A 23,647-nucleotide genomic window follows, 5' to 3' on the forward strand; every position below is an offset into this window, starting at 1 on the left:
GTCTGACAAGTGCTAATTCTCAGTATCCCTGTAATCTGGGCATACTGTGCATTCTACCCCTATAGACATCATCAATGCATACCATCACCGTCAACAATTAACATTCAAAAACCTTGACCTTTACTTCATTCATTGAGGGAAAAAACAATACATTTATGGAATGCTGAAATAATCGTAGTGTCTGTGAATTATTCTGGGTCGCTTTCCAATCTATCATTTTTTGATTAGTTAGGGAGAGGTGCAGCGCAGTGGCCAGAGCAGCTGACTCTGGAGCGTGGGGCTCGCGGTTCGATCGCCGCCAGCAACAGCTCAGCTCAGCATCATGTGACTCTGGGCAGTAGGTCACTTAATCTCCCCGATGGCCCCCAGCGCCTTGAAACCCTTACGGGTGATATGTTTGCGCTTTACAAATATGAATTATTATTATTAGTGTGTATAGAGGCAGAGACCAGCCATGTGAAAATCAGTCTTCGCCCAGCTCCAGTAAGAATAGTGCAGCCGAATCTGATGATCCCTGTCTGCTCGGAAGAGGAGCACATGTACCACCAACCCCCAGACTGGCTTTGGCCTTTTTGGGCATCCTCAGTACGATGCAGCTAGGGCTACTAGGCCTTTGTCTTAAATGGCCTACCGGCTAGAGCGGTCAACCTTGAAGCTGGGGAACCGGGTTCAAGTCTCGGCAGGGACGCTGAACATCCTATGATTCTGGGCAAAAAATAAATAAAGGAATGTGTCCTTGTGTACCGTAAGTGGTGTGTTTATGTAAAGCGCTCTGATACCTTCCGGTCGAGTTCACACTATGTAAAACTGAAAAAAGAAAACCATACCCCTCGCTCTTAGGACGTCTCATTGAGGAAAAGAAAAAAGGGATGGGTGGAATCTTGAATTAATTCCAGCCACTCAGAATTATTCTAGTCCGCTCGCCATTCCATTTTTTTAATCTGACTGTGCCACTACACACAGGAACCAACCATATGAAAATCTGCCTCGGAACTGGTCTACTAGGAAATGTCAAACCTGAACCGGTAGGCCATGTCTCTACAGAGAGAGAATATAAGCAACCACAGAGCAACTCGGCCTGATTGACCTGCTCAGTGAGGTGAGTTCAAGGCTTCTGGTGGTTCCCAGGACCAAGTACTGGGGTGGGGGAAGCCTCATTGTAGAAACAGCCAAACTCTGGAACCCTCTCCCCCTAAAACTAAGAGACAACCCCAATCTTTTGCCTTTTAGGAAATCATTAACAACCTGGCTCTTTAACAACTAGTTCCTTGAATGTTTAGCATATTGTATTAATTCCTTGCTTGAAGCAGCGCCAAGATGCTCCTGGGCATTCGAGCGCTATACAAACTGTCCAATCAAATTAAAAAGTGGCTTTTCAAAGGGAAAAATAGCATAAGGTATATTACAGGCCTTTGCATAACACATTTTGACATTCTTATGACATCAGGGTGCTTAGGTAGTCTAGGGGGGACTTTCAAATATTTCTGAGGTTTCCTTCCCTAGATCGCAGTCTGAGTAAAATTGTGATTCTCGGTTACCAGCAGTGTGAATGGGTATTTTCCACTGTTAGGTGAATGTGTATGCTTCCCTAAGTTGTGAATTGACGTTCTTGGTGTTTGATAGCGGAAACTGAAGGACTGTATCAAATACATGTTTTTTTGCTCAGTCGGCATGCCCATCGCCTGGCACGTGTGTGCCAGGCAACTAGTGATAAAGAGAGCTGTATTCGTGGACATCAGCTGACTTGGACATCAAGCCCAGAAATTAGTAAAATGTGGCTCTATGTACTCATTAATGTGTAACAAAGGGAGGTGGGTATGTAGCCTGTTTTGGCTAACAGATGGTGGGCTTGTATGTATGTGAATAAGAGACGTAGCACCCCTTTCTGATCAACATTTCTAAATACTTAAGGGCAGATTTACAAGCCCCTTGCGCCACTTTTGCGTCACTTTTAACATGGGAAAAGTGACGCAAAAGTGGCGCAAGGGGCTTGTAAATCTGCCCCTTAATGTACAAGAGTTGATACTGGGGGGAATGAGTTGATGCTGCCAAAGAGGGTGATAAACAGCAAAGGACTTAAAAAATATTGCACGAGGCGAAGAAATTTAAAAATATTGAAGCATGGTCCATTTGATGTTCTTGATTTTTCCCTCACTACCAGGCATAAGAGGGCCTCAAATACACCAGACTTTTTTTTACTCTTACACTGTTAAAACGATCAGACTGATAAAATCAGCAAATAGTTTAAAGACTTTATGATGAGGAAACAATTGAAAAAGCTCTTTCAAAAGAATAGTTCGTTTTTGGTCCACTTTTTCTGAAGGTCATTACATTTTTATGTCCTTTGAAAAAAAATCTGTGTTTCACTATTTCTTCTCTGAACATTTTCGAGCACAGTGGTGGTGGTTCCAGAATGGTTCACAAACATATTTCAGAATTTCCATTTTTTTCTCGATTTTAAAGCTCATTGTTCAACTGTTTTTATTATATAATCTGATGTCAAAATGTACTTTTCAATGATGCGTTTTTCTTTGAACTAGTCAAAGGGCTATATTAAACATGCTAATTTAAGTAAATGCATATATTGTCATTTGCACAATACACTTTAATGGGTTTGTGGTAAATCGAGGAATTAGAGTTTGGCCTGTGAAGGGTACCTTTTCCCTTATTCTCTGGTGTCACTCACTACGGAGCGGGTAGATGCAAATATTAATAATAATAAGCAAGCTTGTAAAGCGCCTGGTTACACTAGCTAGTGTGTCCCCGCGCTACGGTATAGCTGCCTTCTAGGGAGCAAAGGTACAAACCACGTCACCCCTCAGAACTTTACTCTGGAAAGAGCCAGGTCTTCAGCTTCTTCCTAAAGAGTGACTCCGATTGTTCCCTCCTCAAAGAGAGGGGGAGTGCGTTCCAGTGTTTTGAGGTCAGATAGCCGAAGGAGCGAGCTCCCATTCTCGCTTTTCTTGCTCTGGGGATTGTAACCTGCCTAGCCCCATATGATCTAAGATGCCGTGTTGGTATATGTTGGTATATATGGGGTGAGTAGCTTATGTAAATAAATCTGCCCCTTCCTCTGCAAGATACGATGACTCATACATCGTGTTTTAAAGAGTATTCTCGTATAAAAGTGGAATCTTTGCTGGGTGACTTACGATTTCTCCGAGGTTTGAATTCATCGCGAGGTCGTCCCCCGGGATGTAGACCTGAACGCTGTGGGATGCCCTTCAGATTTCGCTCTGCCTGGCGCCCTGATGTAGGCAGCTAAGCTGTGTATTTGTGACCTTGCTACCACACAATAAAAATGATTGATTCTAAAGAGTATTCTCTCTCGTATTGGGAGCCAATGGAGAGCAGAGGGGGCCTTCCTAGAGGAGGATCTTCTCGGGAGCATCAAAACCAGGCGTGCAGCTGCATTCTGAATGCATTGTAATCTGTGTATGCATTTGTTACTTGCTCCTAAGAGCGTTCCCATAGTCCAGGTGAGAGGTGACTAATGCATGAACTAGGGTTTTCCTAGCTGCGATAGGCAGCACATCTAGAGTCTCCCGTAGACCTTTTAAAATCCCAAAACACTTCCCTGCCACCATTCTCGTGTGGCTCTCAAAGGAAAGTTTAGAATCTATCCACACCCCCAGATTCTTAACCTGATCGCTCGGGGAGGGCCCAGTGACTGTGGCCACCAGGCAGAGGACCATATAGAGGGTGTCTTTCCCATCACCAACAGCTCCGTTTTACTGCCGTTAAGTAGTAGACAGTTATTTGTCATCCAGAGTGCTAGGTCTTGAAGGCAGTTAGAGAAAGTTTTGGCTGCCACCTCTGGAGATTGAGACAGGGAAACCACCAGTTGCGTGTCATCCACATATGACACGATATTGATCCAATAACACTCCACAATCTCTGCTAATGGGGCCATATAGAGATTAAAGAGAGTGGGACAGTGTTTACAGGTGCAAGGGGCACCAACTTCTCTCCTTATGTTGATGCCAGCAAACCGTGAGCTGGTTTTCCACCCGTTTTATTTAACCAATATGCCTACTCGTCCTTTAAAAGAAGTACGACCTTTTCATTTTGATGTCCATAGTAGGTCTTAGCAGCCTCAGGCAGGGTTGGAGTGGAAAGGCGGGCACTTGGGCCATGGGCCGGTATCTGAGATCTAGGTGTGGGAAGCTTTTTTGGCCAGCGTGGTGGCCATTTACGGGCTGTGTCTGTGCAGTTTAGATGCTGCCACCGACCCAGTGGGAGAATGAGTGGCCTATGCAGAGGCAGATGGGCCTCTATTACCTCCCTTTTACCAACGGGGCAGCGGTGTCATTCCTTGTCTTATGCTGGGCCCGCCCATTAATGTATGCAGATTAAGCCGGGGCCTGAGCAGAAGTGGCCATACTTATATTTAGGTGTGCTTCACCATTGTAAACTAATCCGTATACAAAGAGACCTGGCAACATTTGCATTATTTTAATCTTAGTAACGTTAAGAAAACATGCCTCTTTTATAGAACCCCCTCCTTCTTTTTATAACACTTAAAACACTAAAGCAGTGTTTTGAAACAAGACGCAACCTGCAAATATGGTACACTTTTTTTAGGGTGCCTGGGCCAATTTTTGATCCCAACCCAACCCTGGTGTCAAGGTTTCAATAAATATTGTTGCTAAAAAAAAAATTGCAATGATCCATCAAATAGCACTTCCTGTAATGTTATCAAAGGCCACAGGATGTTTGATTTCACTTCCCCATCTCATATGAATTTGACAAAATAAAACCAGTAGTTATGCTGCATCTTATTGGTTTTTCAAGCCACTTGCCATATCACCCCACACAGTGGCGGCAGGTATGAAACAGGCTTGGTGGGGGTTTAGGGGGAGAATGGGGAAAAAAGAAAGAAAACTTCACTTACCTCCTTCGTCGTCTCTCCTCCGCTCCTCTTCCAGGAAGCACCCAGGCTCCCCTAAGCCAATCACGATGGTGTTGTCAGCATGACAGCCGGGTCGTGATTGGTCGGAGTGCTGGGGTTAGGCGCTCAGAAGTGGACTGCGAGCCTGTGCATGTTCTCCACCCAGGCTGTGTAGTACAGCCCGGTGCAGAGCATGCTAAGTGCGAATGACTGTTTGGCCAGTCGAGACAGCCAGCCAAGCCGTCATCCGCACTTAAGTGCACATACCACTCCTCCCCCTTGCTGGCTATGATGCCAGTCAAGCTCTGCCCCAAAACTGGTGTTGGCAAGGAAAGATAAAATGCTAATAACGACGAGTTATCATGATTTTGTATTTCCCTTTTTACACACCTTAAAAGCAGAGAGGCGACGCTCCTTCACCTTAGCAGAGGAGCCACCACTGACCCCACACGTCATTCAACATGCCTTCCCACGCTTTTCTAATACCTTTCACCTGTTAACATGTAGGAGACAGTGGAGGCGGTTTCACATGCAGACGGTACTCACATGTTCGCTGTGCCTTCGCCTCATTCCCATGGAGGGCCCGATAGCTCTGATCACCCCCGGCCGGGCCGTGGCATAGTGTGGGAAGCCGTATGGGCGAGCGTAGGGCGCCGGTGAGGTGGTGATGACGGTGGGCTGGACCATCCACTGAAGGTTCTGGCTGGTGGTGATGGCATCCAGGGTTGGCTCAAAGCTGCTGGCACTTGTGCCCACTCCCTGATGTAAGTCGTATTTCTGACAGGGGAACACAAGTACAGACTGTTAGACATCAGACTGGCATCTTTTTTTCCACTTAGAAGCTGCACATGACATGTATACTATTAAATCGGTCGCAATAAGACCTCCGAATCTCTGACCGGTTGCATGGATGTGGACAGATGTAAATGCCACAAGTCATGGATGGTGCGTCACACAGCTTTTGACCACCCTTAGGCTACAGAAAGTCCTACTTTGTGCGGCTCCGGTCATGGCCACTTAGACCAGGAGGAGCAGCTGCTGTGCCAGTGGCAAAAATGACAAGCACGTGGTACCAGCTGCCACTCACAGATGATGTTTATGCCAAACAAATATTGTTACTCACTCTTCAGAACCCCCTGCTAGGACAGTCCACCAGCAAGAGGTCAGTTTGTGACAGCTGCTGGCACTGAACCCTTCCAGCCACTGTAAATCCAGATAACAGTTCAACTGGGCGGTTCCACATCTAAAACCTGAACACTTCAGGAAAACCTCCATACGTCATCTGCACAAATTAGTCATGCCTGAGAATGAGAGAACTTTAAAAAAAGGCCCCTAAAAACATCAACGAGATCACCAGTTCTGAGTTACAAAGAGCTACATTCTCTCCCTCCATAGACTAGTAGGCCAGTAGGCTCTTCTGAAGGTCACTGGAATTTTGTGGCTCTTAAGGACCAAATTATGTGGCAGGTTTGACGACATTATGCGGCAATAAAGGAGAAATTGCATGGCACTGTATGCAATTAAAGGTAAATTAAGCAATGCATACAGTGTCATTATCTAGTTTGATATTTTAATACACATTGATACAAAAAAGTCCCTCGTGCTAGAAAAACGACCTACCTGCTTAAGAAAGAAATCTATAAACATTCAGCAGATCGTATTCAAAATAACATTCACCAGCAATCATTGTGACTTTTATGACAGTACAGAAAATCATTTTTTTAGCACTCTCCTCTTATATCTCTAAGGGTAAGATAGCTTATATAGCATTACAGTGTTGCATTCAGCTGAAGACAAGCCTACATACACCCTCTTCTTGTAAAAGAAGCTGTGCCTTATTTATGTGGTACATCCAAGTGATGCTCTGAAACTGGCCTTGAGATTCGGGTACAGCACCTGGAAGCAGACGCTTCCATCAAAAGAACAGCCATGCAGAAATGTCAGCTTGCGTGCATGTCTTTACTTGAGGCTCTCTAATATTCAAAGCGTTGGACCTTAAAAATAGAGAGACCACATTTTGGCAACATTTAAAGCATAGGAGGCTCCTTAGATTAATAGTATCTTTGAGAACAATGTCTGTAAAATGACTGCTTCGCTGGGAAGATTGTATACAATAATTGCCCTGTACTGTAAATATAAATGTCTGTGAATAGCGATACTACAGATTTTCATGACAAAGCAGGGATCAATATGTCCCCCCGTTTTAAGGGTTTCTTTGCTGAAAAGCTCCTATGCCAGAAAGGACTCCTGTCGGAAATCAGCATCTGTCCCTGGAATATAAACAAGTTCTCACTGGAGGGACAGACCCGCTCACACTACTATTTTCCCACCAAGACATCAACATCATTGTAAACTAAACACTCCGACCACCATCCTCTGGCAAGCGTTTCTCCCTGTAGGAAATGAGTTTCGGCTCCCAAGATTGGGCAACCAGACACTGCTTTTAAACAGGAAATATCTATCTAGCTCCAGCAAAGGCATTGCCTTAACCACATTACTCATATCCATGCAGGGAACAGCCACGGCGGACGCTCCCTGCGGCGTAAGACAGGGCCATGCAATGCAGGCCCCTCCCTGCGGGCTCCTGGTCTAGGGGGTGGAAATGGGCTGCAGCCTCCTGTAATCTTCACTCGGAAAGTCGATAGGGCGTGGCATGCACTGTGGACTCCACATATTAACCCCTTCTGTGCCACGCCCTTTCCCCCTCCTGTGCCGGGCGTTTCATTAGTGGGCGGGTTTCATGACGAGATAGTCTCGTCATGGGCACAGCGCGACCGTGCTCCATGACGAGACTATCTCGTCATGGGCACAGAAGAGGTTAAAGGTTGGCAAGCCGCCCAAGGCTTGAGGCAAGCACCTGGCTCTGCTTCTTTCTGCCTGAGGTCCTCTTAAACTCTCAAACCCAAAACACGACGGCTTTTATATTTATTTGAGTTTTATATAGGGCTAGCTAGACCCGAGGGTATCAGAGCACTCTACAAGACATAAGAACAGGCTCTAAACAACAATAAGAGGGTTCCTACGGGTTGACATAGAATAACCAGAGGGAGAAAGAACATTACAGTGTTATGGGTCGATCAAAGTCAGGGCTCAGAGTCAGCTCCTGACTGCCACCAACTCTAACTTCCTGAATTCAAGACAAAGCATAAACCTTTTTTGGTAAAGTAGAGAGAGAAAGTGGCGGAATTGCACAGTTAGAAACCATAAAACCTGAGCTCAATCCTGACTTCCACGCTTTACCGAAATGTGTGATCCTAGGCAGATTGCTCTCTCGTATTTGATTTAATAGACTGTTGATCCCTGTATAATGAGAATGTGGGCCATATATAAGGTGCACATGGCAACTGGCTTGCTTCTTAGTTTACTAATGGCCTTGTAAGTAAATGGCTCTCAATGTAATGATATAATCTGATGGCCTATGGTGAAACGCCTCTTGCATGTTAGCAAAACACACTTCTTGGAATATGGAGGCGACTTTATCATATGTTTTCATGACGCTTGTTGCCCGAATTACTTGCTAAAACATTTTCATGGGCCAGTCAGCTCGTGTACGGACTCTTAGAGGCAACCAGGCCATTGGCTCTGGCGCGACTCTCCCAGTTAATTTGTTGACTGGCTCGCTCGCCCGCACCACATACTTCGCAGTAGGGCCCCTCCCCAGCCCAGAAATCCGAGTCACCTCAACCGCTGACTTGAACGGCTGCGGAAAAGGGACCGGCTTTATCGTTTCGTTTCGAGTGTGGAAAGGTACACCAATTCTCATTTAAGATCCCGACAGAACCCACTAGATGGCGCTATAGGTCTATAGTCGAAATCGGAACTAAAATGAGCACTTGCTAAAGTTAGGGCATATTTCATCAAGATCTTCAAGACGAGCCCGAAGCCTTGGCATTTACAGCTGTTATGACACAGTGCGCGGATAAAACCACTTAGCCACGACCTTCCCGGGCCCCATCTGGTACTTCCACTGAACCCCATAACCCCTTCGCTCGTGAGTCATAGGATGGTGACACACTCAGGGGCGGTGGGTGAGATTTTAAAGTGGTGGGGCGCAAACGAATTAGCATACAGCACCGTAGCGTGCGAGCGCAGCGAGCGCGCTCGAACCCCAAAAGGGGGGTTTGGGGGGGTCACCCCCCCCAAGAAAAGTTTGAAAAAAAAGAAGAAAAATCGTGCATTTTCAAGCAAATTTGAGAAAGCAGGAAGGTTAATAAAGCAATTGTGAAAGTGCAGTTATTACATTAATAGATGGCATAACATAGGTAGCTGCTTATTGTGATTCTGTGTGAATCACTAGTAGAAAATCACAATTCCTAATGTACAAAAATGTAAAAATTAGTAATAGCGATTTCTAAGGAGGGCGTCATAGTAGACCTACCGCCTTAGCGCCTCAGTGCTTCTCTGGGAGTGGCAGCGCACTCTAGAAGTACAATATAAATGAGGTAGGTCACAATTTGTGACCCATTAGGTAATTCTGCCATCGCAGCTGCCAAGTCTGTGATTGATGTTTAATAGAGCATTTTTTTTTTAAATGCATCCCATTATGTTAACCACAGCGTGCTCCTAAAAATATGTGTTCCGCATTTACATTTGCGAATGGTTATCACGACCCTAAAGGTGTCTGTAAAAATGAATGTTTTGCAGCCATAATTCGGTCACAAACATTCATACATAGCACTGGAGTTTGCATATTTGGTAGGGTCGTCCAAGCACACTGGATCGCTAAACACAAATTGTGATTCGGTAACATGGTATTGTACGTATGGAAAAACATGTTCCGGTTCTGACCCCAAACATGTTTTTGTAGATATGTCTTTAAGTCACCAATGCGTTCTGCTGGAAAAGTATGCACTGCTAGGGGCTGTATTCGCACCATTTAATGACCAACACCATAGTAGCTCATCCAGTTGGTAAAAATGGTGAGCATCCTATATATCTTTATTAAATCACTAATTCATATATTTTGATATATGTCACCCACAGCTAGAAACGTGAGAAAATTACCCATCCGACACACATATTGTTCACAGCTTACAACTCCCATTTTAAGACCAGTAAAAAAAATCACATTCCATACTCTTTACTTTAAATCAAATACATCGTTCATTAAAAAGTAATCTAGCTCTTTTGCAGATAATATAATTGGAGTTTGTATTTTCAGGCTTGCGCCTGCTGCCGTCCACTAGGCACTAGATAAACGCTGGTGTAAAGCAGGGGCATTAAGGGAGAATGAACGAAACGTGTGTCAAGAGGTTGTTTATGTTTCAGAAAGCGCTGAGAAACGTGTACTCAGACTCTCAGTTGTGCGGTGTATGCGGCAGCAGGAAGGTCGCCCCAATGGCGCTGGAATGAAAAGTGGCTTTAATCATGCTCAGGTTGGAGCACAGAGGCCTGCATTCAATGGCACGGTCATGAAGAAGGCGTCAGGGTTAAAAACAAGCTCTCCAGTGATGGAAGGAACAGCGGCCCCAAAGAGTCTGAGAGGGATATAGTCACCTTGGAGTCTGGGAGGGGCCGGAAATAGGGTCCAGGGGGTTCGGGAGGAGAAGGCGTGAATGGTTGCAGGAATTTACAAAACTGTGGACGAGGCATGGAAGATGTGTGTGAGGCTGAGATAAGAGGCGTGGAGGGAAAGGCACTACGGCCTTCATACCGAGTGGCTTGAAGCGGTATCCCTCAGAGGTGTTTACAACTCCAGCCCTTTTCACCTGGCGCAGGTTTACCGGGTCTGCAAACGCCGGATCTGGTAATCCTGGGTGTGGAGACACCACTTCCAAAGCCATGTGCGATGCTATGGGAAGCTGCAATGGCCAGTCTCCTCCACCCTAGAGCTCTGCTCTTACCAACTCTGCCCTCCCCACACCTTAGAACAAAACTCACCTACTCAGCCCTTCCAACACCACACCACTGCCAGCCAAATAGATCACGCAAGCATTTACCACCTCCTTCTCGGAGAGCGGGGGGGTAACATAAAAAACAAAAAACGTACCTGATCCCGATCCCGCGCCACCTCTGTCTGTCTCCAGTTCCTCGGCCGGTCCGGACTAGGATTGCAGGAACAGGTCTGGGCCAGTCAGGAGCAGGAACAACTTCAGACTGCGCGGCAAGTGTCTCACTCGCAGTCGCAGCCAATCCGGACGCTGCATTAGCAGCGCCAGGATTGGCTAGGGCACGAATACGGCCCGCCCCTAATAGACTGGGGAGCTGCGACGGCCTCTCGGGTTCCCTCCCCCCTCCCTCGCTTACTGAGTATGGTAGTGGCTCACAGTGCGCATGTACGGGCTGGTCACAGCCCAAACCCAAACATGCGCACTCGCCGCTATCAGTGACAGTCTGTCACTCAAACTGTGTTGAGTGCTGCCGCAGCCCCGCCCCACTCCTCCCCCTTCAGTGGATTGCCGCGTGCGTGTCCCAGCAGCGCGAGACTGCGGAGTTGTGAAATTGCTTCAAATCATTTGCTTCACTTGCACGAATTTAGGGGGCGATGTGGCTAGTGGGGCTACGCCCCTACGCCCCAATGGACGCACCGCGGCTGGACACACTCCATCGACACGTGGGGATGAAACTCTACCAGGCGCGCTTCATTCGCAACTATCCTGGGAGTACGTCCAAGGTGAGTCACCTACCGTGACTGTGCAGTCGCATCTCAAGGCCTGGCACCGCCCCAGGGCACCGCATGGCTGCCATCTCCCCGGCAGAAACTGCGCAGTACAGCTGCTAATGGTCTCCAATGACAGGGGGTGGGTGAGCCGGAAGGGGGAGGTTATTAAGAAGATGTTCCAGGCCGCGTATTTCAACAAGTGATACAACAGTTTATTAGAGTATGGATATGTTGGGCGCTTAATTGAAGGCAATAGAATTCCAGAGGGCCACTAATGATGATGGAGGCCTTCTGTTCCAATATTTCAGTCTTTGTCTTTCTGTCGGCAGGGTTGGGGTCAAAAATAGGTCCGGGCAACCAAAACAAACTACAAAGTGGCCCACATTTGCGGATTGCGTCTTTTCGGATAACACTGCTTCAGTTCTTTAAGCATTATGAAAATGAGGGAGTGGGGGGGAGGGGGAGTATTCATTTCAAAGCTTCCACATATAAATAAATACACTTTTTTGAATTTTGAAGAGACTTTATCATATTTTATGTGATGTTTGTTGTATGATTTACACAGCAAACATTTTCAGGGTTCGACTCGTGAACGGGTTCTAAGAGCTGAGCCAGATCTTAAGCTCGGCTCTCCCTCTAAACTTGTTGTCTCGCCCGCCTCTAGTTAAAGGCCCTCATTATGGGCCCTCTCTTGCAGCGGAGGTCTATAACTCAGGTAGAGTGTCTTTAACTGCTGGTGGGAGCCTCGGTAATGGCGTATAGTGCTATATTCATATGTAAAGCATCGGGTTGGATTGCAAGACAGGCAGTCAGGCACTGGACGAATGGCTGGTACTTTAGGGTCATCTGTGAGGCATTTATTTCTTGCGGTGGATGATTTTTGTAAAGTTTTGCACTCATGCATGCATCCTGACTGGAGGCCAAAAGCTGAGACCAGGCGGCCCTTTGTCCCTGTAAAGTGCCAGCAATGCCCCCTGAGGGCTTGCCTGGGCCAGCTCTCAGCGCGCTGGTGTGAGTTCATAGGGACCAGGCAGTGTGAGGTAGGACTGAGGCCACCACTGGAGAAGAGGTTCTGTGAGGGCTGCGATTTTTGTTCCATGAGCCTGTAGGTGGGTCTGGAGATGGCTGATTTCAGCAGTACTGGAGGCCTGGGAGTGGGCGTCAGTGGCGTAACGCCATATGATGAGTCCCCACCCTGCAGAACATGAAGAGTAGCCCCTTAGTCTCCCGTATCTCACAGATATTCATAGGTCTTGGGCTAAATGGGTTGAGGAGTCCCTGAAGGGTTGGGGGGGCCTCCTGCTCCTCAGGGGCTGCAGGGCCTGCATTACACCCCGGGTCGGCAGGGGATGGACCATTGTCTACCAGGCCAGATGGTTTGGCTAGACTGTGTCCTACGCTTCTTTTTTCTTCATTGGAAGACCTGGTCAGTATATGAGCCCACGGGGAGGGGAAGAACCTTACCTTTCCACTTTTTTATGCACCTTGGTGGGGGAGTCTCTCACTTTCCTTGGGAGATATGTTTTTTTCCCGAACGTTGGACATTATTTTAACTTTCTGTTGTCCCTGTAATACCTCATCTCAATGTTGAAAGAACATGGGGACAGTGATTCAAGCTTTAAGGCTTTCTGCGGTGGAAGGTCCTGACAGTGCTAAGTAAAGGCAGTAAAAAAATAAATAAATTGAAACAGATCTCTACCAGGCCCTATATATGTCTCCTTACCTTTACAATTAAAACACTGATCTCTTGCTCACAATGTGTGCAAGAACCCTTTGGTAATTAAGGTCAGCGATGCAGGCCGGGTTACGTTTCACGCATTTTTCTTATACGTTTCCCTACTTCCTAAGAGTATTTCCTTTTTCAAAGTGTTCTTCTGTTCTTTAGTTTTTCCGGAAACATTAGATTTTTGTACAAAGCCTACTGCACACTGAGTCATGCCTGGGTGAGTTCAGGCTGTGGATGAGTGTTTACAGGGGCAGACTGGCTGTAGTGGGCACCGGGTGTTTCCCCGGTCGGCCGCCAGGGTGGGGGCTGGTTTTGGACCCCTGAAGGGGTGTTTTTTTTAACCGGGGGCTGGTTTTGCAGCGTAGCTGCAATATACTCCTTGCACCCAAAGCGACACAAAGCTTTCCTTACGCTAGCAGATACCCCCCACACCCAGCGGCCGAGCTAGCACTTTGCCAGGGCCGGTTTTGGTTCCCAGTCCGGCATGGAGTGTGTATGACGGAGGCTGAAGGCAGGGCGAGCTTCTAACCATGTCCGACAGTAGGTCATCATACAGGTGTGCAGACTACACACTTATCCATCTCTTGGCCCCTCTGCAGAGCTCACAGATAGATGGTCTCATAGGTGCCAACTGTAATGACCATTTTATGGAAGTGCATGTTGAAAAGGTACACAAACACCGCTGTTGCTATAGTCACAGCGGAGAAGGAAAAGAAGATGCAGCAATTGTGTGTTGTTATGTGTAAGAGAAGAAATGGTGAAGTGGAGCAGACAAAAAAAAGAGTATGAAGGAGCAGTGAGTGATAAGAAAGAGAGGAGATTGAGTGTGAGACATGCAGATGGGAGTACTTCAGAAAGAGATGTGAGGCATTAAAGGGAGTAAATGACCAAGACAAAGAGGGAGTGACGCAGGCAGTGAAGGGAAGAATGGGAGTTGTTGCTCATTTACCGGATATTGAATAAAAATCAATGCTAACAAGCACTGGTAACGCCAAATGATCTGTCTTGCTTCATGTATCTGCATTCCTTGTTGTGTGATGTATTTGGATGCAGAGATATTCAAATTCAATGAAAGTAGTGGATTTCTGCTCTCATTTTAGGATACACCCACAGTTACATAGGTACGCCTCATATAAAAGATTCCCAGTAACACAGCTTTTGGAGACGCCCCATTGATAGATTCCACCCACCTTTTTCATCCGACTTAAAGCCAGTAGCAGTCGTTGTGTGGATTGAGTGGAGGTGTGGGGGGAGCGAACATAAAATAAATATTAAAAAAACACTCAACTGCCTCACTACATCGCGCCCCTCTCTTTGCCAGGCACAAGCTCCCTGAGTGTACTGCGGCCAATCCTGACGCTGCTTTCATGGCGCTGAAAGCAGCATCAGCATTGGCCTGAGTTAGACTGGGAGCCTGTGCCGGCTGCCTCAAACCCGCCAATCCAGCTGGGTTTGGAGAGAGCTTCAGTGCGCATGACGGTTTGGCCGGCCTGAGGGCCAGTCAGACCGACAAGCGCTCTGAATAGCAGTGCCCAACACTCCCCCTCCGTCCTGTCAACACCTTGGCCCCGCCCCGCGCCTCGGCTGCGAGAGAAAAAATAAAACGATAATAAACAAGGGTTTATTAATGTTTTATTTCTCATTCATTTTGGCTGCTGGCAAGTGGAGCGACACTCCTCGGCTATAGCGGAGGAGCCACCGCTCCTTAAAGCACCAGCTCAAGTACCAGTGGCATAACACAAAATGATGGGGCCCCCCTGCAGAATGTGACGAGGGACCACAGCATCTCCCAGATTGCACAGACATTCATTGGTCTTGGGCTCAATGGGGGCCCCCGTCCCCTACGCTGCAGGGGCCTGCTTGTGAAAGCAGAATGGCTTTCCCCAGCGTTTAACTATTTCTTATTCCATGCCATTGACGCATTCTGCAAGACATACGAAGGCATGACTTGGAGGGTGAGGGACCCCCTCTGCAACAGGAAACTCTTCCCCCAACACTGTTGGGGGCCGCTGTTATACCCCCGTCAAGTACTATGGTCTAGTTAAAAATAGTACTATTTTGCGCTCTGTCTTGCTGCAGCTGCAAAACTGCCAGCCTGTCCAAGAGATAGCTCAGTGAGTTGAATGTTCTTCACTTTATCAAACCATTTATTGTCTGGTACTTCATTCACTCCATATTTCTCCAAAACGTAACCAGGTGACACTGACTAACAAATGATTCGCCAAAAGAAGCGATCCACGAATGCGGGCCACTTTTTTGTGGGCGCCCTGGTATATTTTGGTCCCAATCCGAAAGCGCAAAGAGACTCTCCGACCATCCAGCCTCCGAGGCATAGCCGAGAACGACGGTTCATGGAAGACTACCCCCGGCATGTATGTAAAGAAACATTCTAAGACCTGGAAGGCACATATTAGTGGCACTTGGGATCTGGGAAGCATGTCATATACGACAAGAAGCTTTGTTCTCTCTCTATAATGTCCTCTGGAATGTCGAGGAGATGTAACATGGGCCTGTGCTCCACACTCCTGAAGTTTCCATTGTGAGTTCCCATTACACCATTACCCACATCCTTTACTTTAATGTTTACTTTTAAACAACTGATGAGGAACGTGTCCAGCTTTTATTTCTGCGACGCCCAGAGTTGCCCTCTCTCTCAGTGAAAAATAATATCTATCTTTTCATGTATGTTCTATCCTCCTGAAAGGTACAGAAGCTGGTTGATGAATAAGATTTTGTGTAAAATACTCTGTACTCTTTTTGAAAGTCTCAATTGTATCGCTTATAGCTCAAAAAATAATTTTGGAATTAATAAAACAAGTTTGATAGTTGTCCATTGTGATTCTCCTGTATTACTTTTATATTTCAAAGTGTAAAAATGCAGATTTTCCCTTTTTTCTTTTACAAACCTTGACATCAAAATACCTGCCATGTGCGTACATTACTTTGCAGGTGTCAACTCTAGTGACGTCTACTTTTACTGTAATGGTGCTTGCAGAGTTTGCACGCGCTTCCTGTTTGGGGGATGGAATATATGGTGCAAGAGTGCCTTCTGTGAGTGATGGTTCCACCAGGAGTCAGTCAGAGATGAGCTGGGATAGGTGGAAATCATGACTCTGATTGGGTGCACATAAGGAGCTTACTCTAGGTATTACTTGTACCGGTAAATCCTTAATAAATACTTTTACCTGTACCTCCCTAAAGAAGGACATTGAAATTCAGTTTCAGAGATCTTCCCTATTAGTATTTTTGCATTAATTTAAGCAAGTTTTTACAATAAATACGTAACACATGAAAAAAGCTTCTCCCAATCATATATTTCAAGTGATATATTTGGCAGTAGAAATATATTAATTTAAGAGGTGTTCTTTAATCTTGCAGTAACAAATGCAAAACGAACAATTGATGGACGGATCTAAACTGGGGTGGCATGGTGAGCAAAAGAACGATGGATTTAACCCAGATCTCTTGACTAGGGCTGAATGTTTGATTTATTCCACCTCCCGTCCATCATTTCTGTGTCTTTTGCTTTTAACTTGTAGAGCCTCACTGGGAGGGTGGGAAAGGGTGCATATTAAAAAATCATTCCCAGAAGAGGAATTACTTCCACAGGTTTGGGGACAGATACACAAATCTGGGCACTGTTCTAATAACAAGAGACTTCTAAGGTCAAAGGCGCTCTGGTTGCGTAAGGTTGAGCATATTAAGGGTATGTTCCTATTAAGCCACATACACTTGTAGGGAGGGGCAGGCTGAGCTGCAGGAGTATGTTAACATAGGAATGCGCCTGGCAAGCTATGTACAATATGCAGGACAGTCTGCGACGCCCGTTAACTTGAAATTGCTACACTTTTAAATACACCCGAGTCACTTGACGCACCCAAGGCACGTGTTAGGATGGACATTAAGCACATTCCGTTTCAGCTTGAATCACAACAGGGAAACATATTTATGTGGTCTATTCCCAGATGTAATGTTATGTTCTGTGTTTTTTGTGGAGCATGACAATTTCCTTGTCCTCTTGTTGCTGGGTGGCTGGTATGCAGACTCATGTTTGCTGGGCGTGATTTATTTGATTGTTTTGTTTGGCAGTTGCATGTTTACAGAGTAATGGACAGAGCTCAGTGGCAGGTGGGGGTTGCGTCAATCACGCAACCATCCAACTCTTATGAGTAGAATATGTGTTATAGTGAAGGTGTGGGTGGTAATGTCTCGCAGTTCCTGCACATCAAACAGACATCTTTTTGCTCTTAGTATCACTGTTCTCTTGTTGCATCCTGTACCTCTTCCTGTAGGTCCATGGGACAAAGTAGGCATGACAAATGCAAATTTGCTGTCCAAGAATTGGACTATTTGGGTCATACACATTCTTGGATTTTTTTAGACGAACAAGAAAAAATGAATTGGTCTCTGGTTCACCGATCACAGTGTTGGTGTGTTCCCAGATTGGTAGGTGTGTGCCTCCCCTCTCTCAGGGCCCGATTCACAAAGGTAAACTTAGACCTGAAGTCTAAGTTTAGACCTGAAGTCTAAATTTAGATCTGAAGTCTAAATTTAGATCTGAAGTCTAAGTTCGGACCTGACATCTACATTTAGATCTGAAGTCTAACTTTAAACCTAAAGTCTAACTTTAGACCTGAAGTCTTCAGGACTAATGTTGGACTTCCGGTCTTAAAGTTAGACTTCCGGTCTTAAAGTTAGACTTCCAGTCTAAAGTTAGACTTCTGGTCTTAAAGTTAAACATCAGGTCTTAAAGTTAGACTTCAGGTCTTAAAGTTAGACTTACGGTCTTAAAGTTAGACTTCTGGTCTTAAAGTTAGACATCAGGTCTTAAAGTTAGGCTTCAGGTCTTAAAGTTAGACTTCTGGTCTTAAAGTTAGACATCAGGTCTTAAAGTTAGACATCAGGTCTTAAAGTTAGACATCTGGTCTTAAAGTTAGACATCAGGTCTTAAAGTTAGACTTCAGGGCTTAAAGTTAGACTTCTGGTCTTAAAGTTAGACATCAGGTCTTAAAGTTAGGCTTCAGGTCTTAAAGTTAGACTTACGGTCTTAAAGTTAGACTTCTGGTCTTAAAGTTAGACATCAGGTCTTAAAGTTAGGCTTCAGGTCTTAAAGTTAGACTTCTGGTCTTAAAGTTAGACATCAGGTCTTAAAGTTAGGCTTCAGGTCTTAAAGTTAGACTTACGGTCTTAAAGTTAGACTTCTGGTCTTAAAAGTTAGACTTCTGGTCTTAAAGTTAGACATCAGGTCTTAAAGTTAGGCTTCAGGTCTTAAAGTTAGACATCAGGTCTTAAAGTTAGACTTCTGGTCTTAAAGTTAGACTTCCGGTCTTAAAGTTAGACATCAGGTCTTAAAGTTAGACATCAGGTCTTAAAGTTAGACTTCCGGTCTTAAAGTTAGACTTACGGTCTTAAAGTTAGACTTCTGGTCTTAAAGTTAGACTTCTGGTCTTAAAGTTAGACATCAGGTCTTAAAGTTAGGCTTCAGGTCTTAAAGTTAGACATCAGGTCTTAAAGTTAGACTTCTGGTCTTAAAGTTAGACTTCCGGTCTTAAAGTTAGACATCAGGTCTTAAAGTTAGACTTCCGGTCTTAAAGTTAGACTTCCGGTCTTAAAGTTAGACTTCAGGTCTAAAGTTAGCCTTCTGGTCAAAAGTTAGACTTCCTGTCTTAAAATTAGACTTCCGGTCTAAACTTAGACTTCAGGTGCAAGTTTACTTTTGTGAATCGGGCCCTGAGTGTCTGTGTAGTGTGGGGATGAAGTTGTCTCTGTATTAGTGTTGTGCAGCTCCTGTCCCTGTGTTAGTGAATTTTCAATGTGTAGAACTAGTTCTTCTCTTTCTCATTGTCAGTGTAGTCCCTGCCTCTGTGTTGCTGTGTTCTCAGTGCGTGCGGCTTGTGTCTTCTCCAGTGTTGTCCTTGTATTGTATTGGTGTATTTCCAGCATATGAGGGGGCGTGTTTTTTTCAGTCTTAGTCTATCTCGGTGTGTTCTGTTTCTGTGTTGTTGTGTTTGCACTTTGTTTTGTGTGTCTTTGCACTTGGTTGCCTTAGCCTGTAAGATCTGTGTAATCCGACGGACAGCTTTCCTATTATATGCCCGTCCTGTGAAACCTGTAGAATCAAAGGCATTGCAGTGATGGGTATGCCTGAAGAGCTTTGTTGTCTGAGCCCGGAGCCTATAACATCTATGCAACCCAAGGGATATAAGCACTATTGTACAGGCAGAGCCATGCATTCTGTAGAATCAGAGGCATCGCTGTGATGACTAAGGTAAGAGACTATAACAGCTTTATAAACGGGTGCACCCAGGTCATCCCGGATATGTGCATATGGGATCTCTGCATCCTAAGTAAGGGCTCTGCTGTCTACAGAAGAAATTGCTGCTGCGATGCATGTGACTTGTGCACTAAAGTCTTATATTCTGCACGCTGTAACGGAGGATGTGGCTAACGGCCAGATCTGCCAACTGTGGAGCTGGAGAACCAGGTTCGAGTCTCGGCATTGGCTCAACATCCTGTGAATCTGCGCAAATCACTTAATCTCCCCGCGCCTACCAAAAAATGAATGTGTCTTCGTGTAATGTAACTGGTGCTCATGTAAAGCGCTCCAATACTTTAGGGTCGAGTTTGCGCTATATAAAACTGCACCAAAAAATATATATATCCTGTCAGGGCCAGGTGCTGCATGTTAATAATCACACAAACGCTCTGCTTGTGGTGGACGTGTGACCCCACTGCTGTGCCAGTGGCCCCCATTGTGTTGTCAGAAGGCCACATAAGTGCTTGCGGACACCAGTAGCTTCAGAGGCGCTGCTGAATCCCCTTATTGACTAGGGCACGGCACAAGCTCTCTAGGCCACTCGATGGCGCCCAATGGTGGGGACGCACTATGCAAAAGCATTTAACATAACACAGCATAGCACTGCACAGCCAGACATAAGCTGCTGTCCTATTGCGCCAGTGCTGGATTTCTGCCAGCCTGTAGCCATAGCTAGGGCCTGAGGATATGGCACAGGATTCTAATAGTGCCTCTCACCACATCCATCCAGAGGGAAGACATCCCTACTGTAAGAACATGGTCGTTGTACCAGCATTTCACTTTCCTGAGAATCAAAACAAGTGCGTCCGACCCAAAACAAGTGCGTCCGACCCAAAACAAGTGCGTCCGACCCAAAACAAGTGCGTCCGACCCAAAAATAAGTGCGTCCGACCTAAAAACAAGTGCGTCCGACCCAAAAACAAGTGCGTCCGACCCAAAAACAAGTGCGTCCGACCCAAAACAAGTGCGTCCGACCCAAAACAAGTGCGTCCGACCCAAAACAAGTGTGTCCGACCCAAAAACAAGTGCGTCTGACCCAAAAACAAGTGCGTCCGACACAAAACAAGTGCGTCCGACCCAAAAGAAGTGCGTCTGGATAAAAGGAACATCTGTTATAAGAGCTTTCTTCCGAGACGAACATGTCTCGAAAGCATCAGCGTGTCCCCTATGTAGAAGTCTTGTTTCAAGAAAGTTTATTTTTAATAAGATCCCGTCTGAGCCGCCTGCCCCATCAGTTCAAGCATAAAACATACAATGATGGCCTCCTGGCACTAAATGCCAAAGAAGCAGCTATACATGGGCCTGGCACGGGATGCATATCACAATATCAAAGTCAATACATGTATGCACATAATATCACCCCACAATACGGACTGCCAAAGTGTCGTCCGGGTGCGGGTATAGAGGGAAGCACAGACTCATTATTCTTAACTGCACAGCTACTTCCCTGGAGACATTGAGCAGACGACACAAGTGCAGCGAAATTAAAACTCTGATGTGATGGTGGAACCCCCGGCTCGATAATATCTTTCCACAGCCCCAGCGTGTGCCATCATATAGAAGTAGTTATTTTTGTCAGAATGTCCCCTGTTCAAAGCATCCCTCCACAGCCCCCCCCCCCCCCCCCCCCCGTCTCCTGAGGTCTCACCTGCTGGCCAGACGTGCCGGGGGCATTGATTCTCAGGTCCATGCCTCCGGCCCCCATGGTGGGGGTCCCCGCCTGTGGCAGGTGCTGGGGGCTGCTGCTGCTGCTACTGTAGCCCGACCTCAGGTTGGAGAAGTTGCCGGTGTGATCCCGAAACATCCCAGGCCACTGGCTGTGGGGGTCCGGCCGGTGCTGCGGTGCTGTTTGCGTGGGGCGCCTGTCTCTTGCCCTGGTGTGTCCGGGCTGTTTATGCTCCCTGGATCTTGTCTCTTGACCCCGCTCTGCTAAGTGCTGCTGGCCTCCGCTGCGTCTGCTGCTGCGCTGTTCGACTCTCCTCGGTGCCCCTTCTCTGAGTACTGCTCGTTACTCCCCTGAATGCTGATGCGCGTGTGTTCGCTTTGCCTGTCTCTCCCTCTATGCCTGTCTCGCTCACATGTGCTGCTGAGCCACGCGCCTTGCACCTCCTCTCCCCCCTCCCGCCTACTATGTCACTTTCAGTAAGTGACTTACTCACTCTGCTTTCCTTATTTTTATGAATGGGCGCAGAGGGAGCGTACCATTCAGATATTTTAAGGTGGGAGGGGTCAAATTCTGTCGATCCTTCCTGAAAGCCTCCCCAAACCCGTGACTAACTGACGTAGTCCCATGACAAATTAAGTCCTCCTTGCCAAGCCCATCGCTCAAAAAAACGTCCCTGAGTGAAAATTTCCCGTGAAAGAGACATTCACCTCCCCTCTATCTAAAGGGGAGTCTGGTACAGTTGGTACAGTCTAGAATCGGTGACTCATCGTGACGTACATGTCCATATATGGTGTTATTTCCTCCTGGGGTTCCCACAGCTGCTGTGAACGCTGCTGATCTGTTTCGTTTTGCTGCGCCAATTGCTGTCATCTGTCTGTGATGTCGCTTGCAGGTCACAGGTTCAAGGCCCTCTAAGTCACGGGTCCGAACGCTAGTAGGCCTCTGCGCAGCGAACAGGTAGTTTCGAGCACCTGCTGGAAATCACAGACCCAGCGTAAGCCTCCCCATTGCACCTACCGTAGACATTACGGTCGATTTTTGCAAAATAAACACTGGTAAAGCCAATAGGTCTCGCTGTGCAGAATGACTGAAAGTTTTGAAATTGAAAAAAAAATGGTATGACACGACCGCGTCACAGAGTTTAAAAAAAGAGAAATAAATACTTTCGGCCGTGCTGCTGCTGTGCATCACGCCTAAAACATTGACAAACCCGAGAGGTGGTGTAGGCGAGACCTACTGGCTTTGCCAATATTTTTTTCTGGTGGGGTAGGAGGGAGGACTGGAAGCAACGATGGGATGGTGGGAGGTCTGGGAGCTATACAAAGTAGGAGGAAGCAACACCACGTGGGCAAGCACCAAGGCTGGTTGGGAGAGGCAAGCAACAATGGAGGAAGGGGTAAGGGACAAGCAACAAGGTAAAAAAAACAGCAAAAAAATGTATCTGATCTTGTGTAATTCAACCCAATGCTATTGTAAAGGGCTCCAATTCCCTAGGGCTGATTTCATGCTACAAAAAAAAGAACTGCAAAGCAGATGTGGCGAGGGACAGACAGAGAGGGAGCAAGACAGGAGGAGAAGCCTTCAAACACTTGCACTCTTATGGAGTGCTTGCACAAAAAGAAAAAAAGTAGCCCGCCATGAAAGCACAAGCAGCAGAACGATACTTACTTGGAAAGGACACAGTACTTGGGCCATGCTCCACAGGCGGCACAAACACTTAAAGAAGAAGTGAAGCCAGCATGCGTTGGCTGAAGAAAAGTAAGGAAATGAGAGTGACAATGAAGTCAATTAATGGGAAGTAATTGGTGGGCTCCAAGCCTCCTGTAAGCTAACAAATTGTCTCCCAAGCAACACACATGCTCTGTCTCAGGCGAGACATAAACAGTAAAAAGAATTGGCTGGTACCTCCTTTGGAATCCCCTCAACTCCCTGTCTTGGCCAACTGTGCCTCATTCTTTTACACACCATCCGTTGCCAATAGAGAAAGCCTCTGTTATAATTGTAAAGATAAAATACAGAAAGGATGTTAACGCGCCTGCTACAGATATCTGCATTCAACCATCAGAGCATACTCAGCATTTCTTCTTTGTGAGGGCTCAGCAATAATACAATTTTGCACTACATTTGGCATGGAAATAATACATTCTTTTGTTCTTTGATTCCAGTATAACATAATTCCATTTCAACACGTCTTACACATGTTTAAACTAACAAAAAAGTGCCCTAACCTTTGAAAAATAGCTCTGATAAAAAGAAGAATGTATTGTTTATTACATTTTCTTAAAGGTCAATTTCCTCAAAATAGAACGTCTTAGCCCACGTTTTCAATAAAAAAGTTCTACTTTGGATAAATGCATAGCACTTTAAAAGGAATATGCATGATGTTGTTATTTCTTGTTTAGCGCCGGAATCTTTGGGCTGTCTAAGCACTTTGAGGCTGTACAGTC

General features: G+C 46.1%; 1 protein-coding gene across 1 annotated transcript in view; it reads right to left on the bottom strand.

Moving 5' to 3' along the window:
• Positions 1-21,682, bottom strand: part of FOSL1 (FOS like 1, AP-1 transcription factor subunit) — a 33,451-nt gene extending 11,769 nt beyond the window's left edge. Inside the window, exons 1-2 of the mRNA XM_085625920.1 lie at positions 21,183-21,682; positions 5,438-5,668 (exon numbers count right to left, since the gene is read on the bottom strand). Coding sequence (XP_085482046.1) covers positions 5,438-5,668; positions 21,183-21,338 — 387 coding nt within the window. The 5' untranslated portion in view covers positions 21,339-21,682. The remainder of the gene's footprint in view (positions 1-5,437; positions 5,669-21,182) is intronic.
• Positions 21,683-23,647: the final 1,965 nt, after the last annotated feature.

The sequence above is a fragment of the Triturus cristatus genome, chromosome 9 (assembly GCF_964204655.1).
Source record: "Triturus cristatus chromosome 9, aTriCri1.1, whole genome shotgun sequence".
Classification (NCBI taxonomy): Eukaryota; Metazoa; Chordata; class Amphibia; order Caudata; family Salamandridae; genus Triturus; species Triturus cristatus.